This window comes from Myotis davidii, unplaced genomic scaffold (assembly GCF_000327345.1).
Source record: "Myotis davidii unplaced genomic scaffold, ASM32734v1 C64446221, whole genome shotgun sequence".
Lineage (NCBI taxonomy): Eukaryota > Metazoa > Chordata > Mammalia > Chiroptera > Vespertilionidae > Myotis > Myotis davidii.
Genome location: NW_006382731.1, coordinates 1 through 2,755, shown reverse-complemented (window position 1 = coordinate 2,755; position 2,755 = coordinate 1). Strand labels below are relative to the sequence as shown.

At 42.1% G+C, this 2,755-nt stretch overlaps 1 protein-coding gene across 1 annotated transcript; it reads right to left on the bottom strand.

The window, feature by feature from the left end:
- Window positions 1-83: 83 nt before the first annotated feature.
- Window positions 84-2,452, bottom strand: LOC102771038 (leucine-rich repeats and immunoglobulin-like domains protein 2; the record flags this gene model as incomplete). The annotated part of the gene is made up of 2 exons (XM_006777801.2): window positions 84-741; window positions 2,303-2,452. Coding segments are annotated over 2 exons (527 nt in total), but the record flags the coding sequence as incomplete, so codon positions are not given.
- Window positions 2,453-2,755: the final 303 nt, after the last annotated feature.

Below are 2,755 nucleotides of genomic sequence, written 5' to 3'. Positions count from 1 at the left end.
AAAAGCAAACACCTGCCAAGTGATGCTGGCATTCAATAATTACCTGATAGTGCAGCAACCAAATAAAGCATTTAAAGTTTCCTCAGTAAAAACCTTCATCAAATTATATCCTTAGCACTTCAAATCTCCATCATTTAAGTAAGATGAAAGGAGAAAAGTAACACCTATGTGAAACTTTTTAAAAGCTGTTGCTATATGGCTTCTGAATTTTTGAGGCGTGGTCTTGCTATTTCCACAAAAGCTGTTTTCATCCAAAAGATGCAGACTTCCCTGTAACTCTACTCTCTAAAAATCTCTTGCTCTAGTTCATACCATGTAATAGCAGCTAATGACTCTATTACACCAACTGGACTGCTGCTTCCTGTCAAATAAGAGTGCTAACTACATGACAGAAAAAAATCAAGTAGGTGAAAGTGAAAACAAAATGAACAAAAAAACAGTGCCCTTTACCACTGCTCATCTGTGTGGAGGCAAGTGTCTTCTCATTCACCCTCTCGTGGTTGGTGGGAAAGGCAGACGTCTCTCTATCTGCTGGTAATACCAGGCTCTCCAGCGTTGTGGCATCTTGGGAAGGATGTGCCAGATAAGTCTCTTTGGGCATCTGGACCATGAGGCTGGACAGTGTCTGATCTAGAACATCCTCCTCAGCAATGTAGGTGTACGGACAGTATTCTCGCGTCCGGGAGTAGATGTTGGCATTGTCGTAACAATCTGAGCAGATAACCCGGGTTCCAGAGCCACCTAGGTCAACAGGGGATAGAAGCCGAACAGCCTTCAGTTGAGGAACCAGCTTTACCATCATCAGTTTTCCCCAACAGTTGCCGTCATTATCATCAGAGCTGGCAATTATTCCACATTTATTTTATAGACCAGGTGAAGTTCGAAGGCCTTCTGTCAATTAACTGTTTAATCCTCACAACATCCCTGTACGGTGGGTACTATTATTTCCCCACCTTCCAGATGGAGTAACTACAACACAGGGAAATTCAGTAACTGGCCCACGCGCACGGCCAGAGTGAGGAGCTGAAATCTGAACTCGGCACTCGGGCTCCAGCTCGTGCTCTTGACTAAGCCACCTTTGTCCAGCCTGGGTAAGGTCGTGCTCAAATCAGGGCGCCAAAACAAGGCTGGCACTGTGCTACAAGACATGCTTGGCTTAAGCAAACTGAAGCAGAGAACAAGGAGTTGTGATCGCTTCACTTCACAAAAGCCCATATTACTTTCATGAGGCAAGAGGTTAAGCAACACTAGCTGCGGAAAGTACCCCTGAGAAAGCCAAGAGTCCTGCCCAACAAATACGTGTTTGGCAGAAGTAAAAGTAACAGTGAGCTCCCTGGACTGTTATGTGCTTTGAAAACTGAATGATGAAAGAGAGTGAGGAATAAAGCGTGAGGTACTTAATTCACGATCAAGCAACAAAATTTTAGAACTGGAAGAAATCGAAATGTAATTTTGTTTAACCCAGAAAGCAGTGTTATTGCCCACAAATTTCAGAGTGAAGGCTTTACATATTTTTTAAAAGCTAAAAATACCCCCTTTTTCAAGGAGAACCAAAAAATCCAACTTGTCAATTACATAGAGAAGTTCTGTCAACACCCAGCATAAAAAATCTCTAGAAATGAAATAGACCTTTCATTTGTATAGGACTTGAAGTATTACACAGATTTGTTGAAAGAATCTGCTAAAACTTGAGGAAAGTGCTTTATAAAATAGTTTATTTTAGCTACAAGGAAATTAAAGCTCAGATGTTAACTTGTTCATGGCCACAGAGCTGGAAAGAGGTATTAGGCATCAACCCCGATTCTATCCCTTCATTCACCTTCCTGTGGGAAGGACGGAATGGGAAGAATAGCGATGCTGAGAATGTGGGTTCGATTAGGGAACATTTCATCTCTCTGATATATGCTGGAAAACATCATCACCGTGTAAACTTTAGCGACTATATACCTGTCAGCAGGAGAAACAAACCTCCCTGAACATGGTCTGAAGGATGGTCACGCCTGAGACCAGATAAAAGACACCGAAAAAACACTTCCAGAGCTTCTCCTTCCCATAGTCACACTGGTTACTATGTGGGAGACTGCTGGGTAGTACTCTCAATCCCATTAGGATGTGTTTCTCCTGTCAGGTGCCTTTCTTCTCTGTTTAAGACTTTAGTCAATTTTTATCCTATTTTGCATGGGGCCAAATGTTTTGAGTATCTCTTTTAAAATACTGCTTCAGGTTAAAGGGCAAAACTAGACACTAAAAAATAAACTCAAGCGGGTAGGGCTGCAATGTAAGCGTAAGGAAGAGTCATTACCATCAGTGCCTTTGTGTAAATATCCATTGGCAGGAGGCATGAGCTGCTGATGACTGCCTGCCTCAGAGTTGCTGTAGCCTTCCTGTGGCTCAGACAGAGTTCCTTGGGAAGACAAGTAGCTGGGAATGTCTGCAGGCAGGTTAAGCTCCTCTGCAAAAGAGAAATCTGCATGTAACTCACAAATAAAGCTAGGCAGTTTAAGCCAATGCCTAGAAGACCACTGTATAAATGTGTTCCACTTGGATTCTATTGGCCAGGAAAATGTTTTATGTATACCTAGGAACTTAAAATTTCCCCTGAAATTTCTCACTAGAATTTCCCCTAAAATCATCTCACTAGACTTCTTCTCAAAGCTTCATTGTAATAGTATTACCAAGAGGAACAAAACCTAAAGTCAGAAATCTTATCTGTGGGTACTTTCACAGTCTATGGCTGCAACTCCTCCCACAGAAT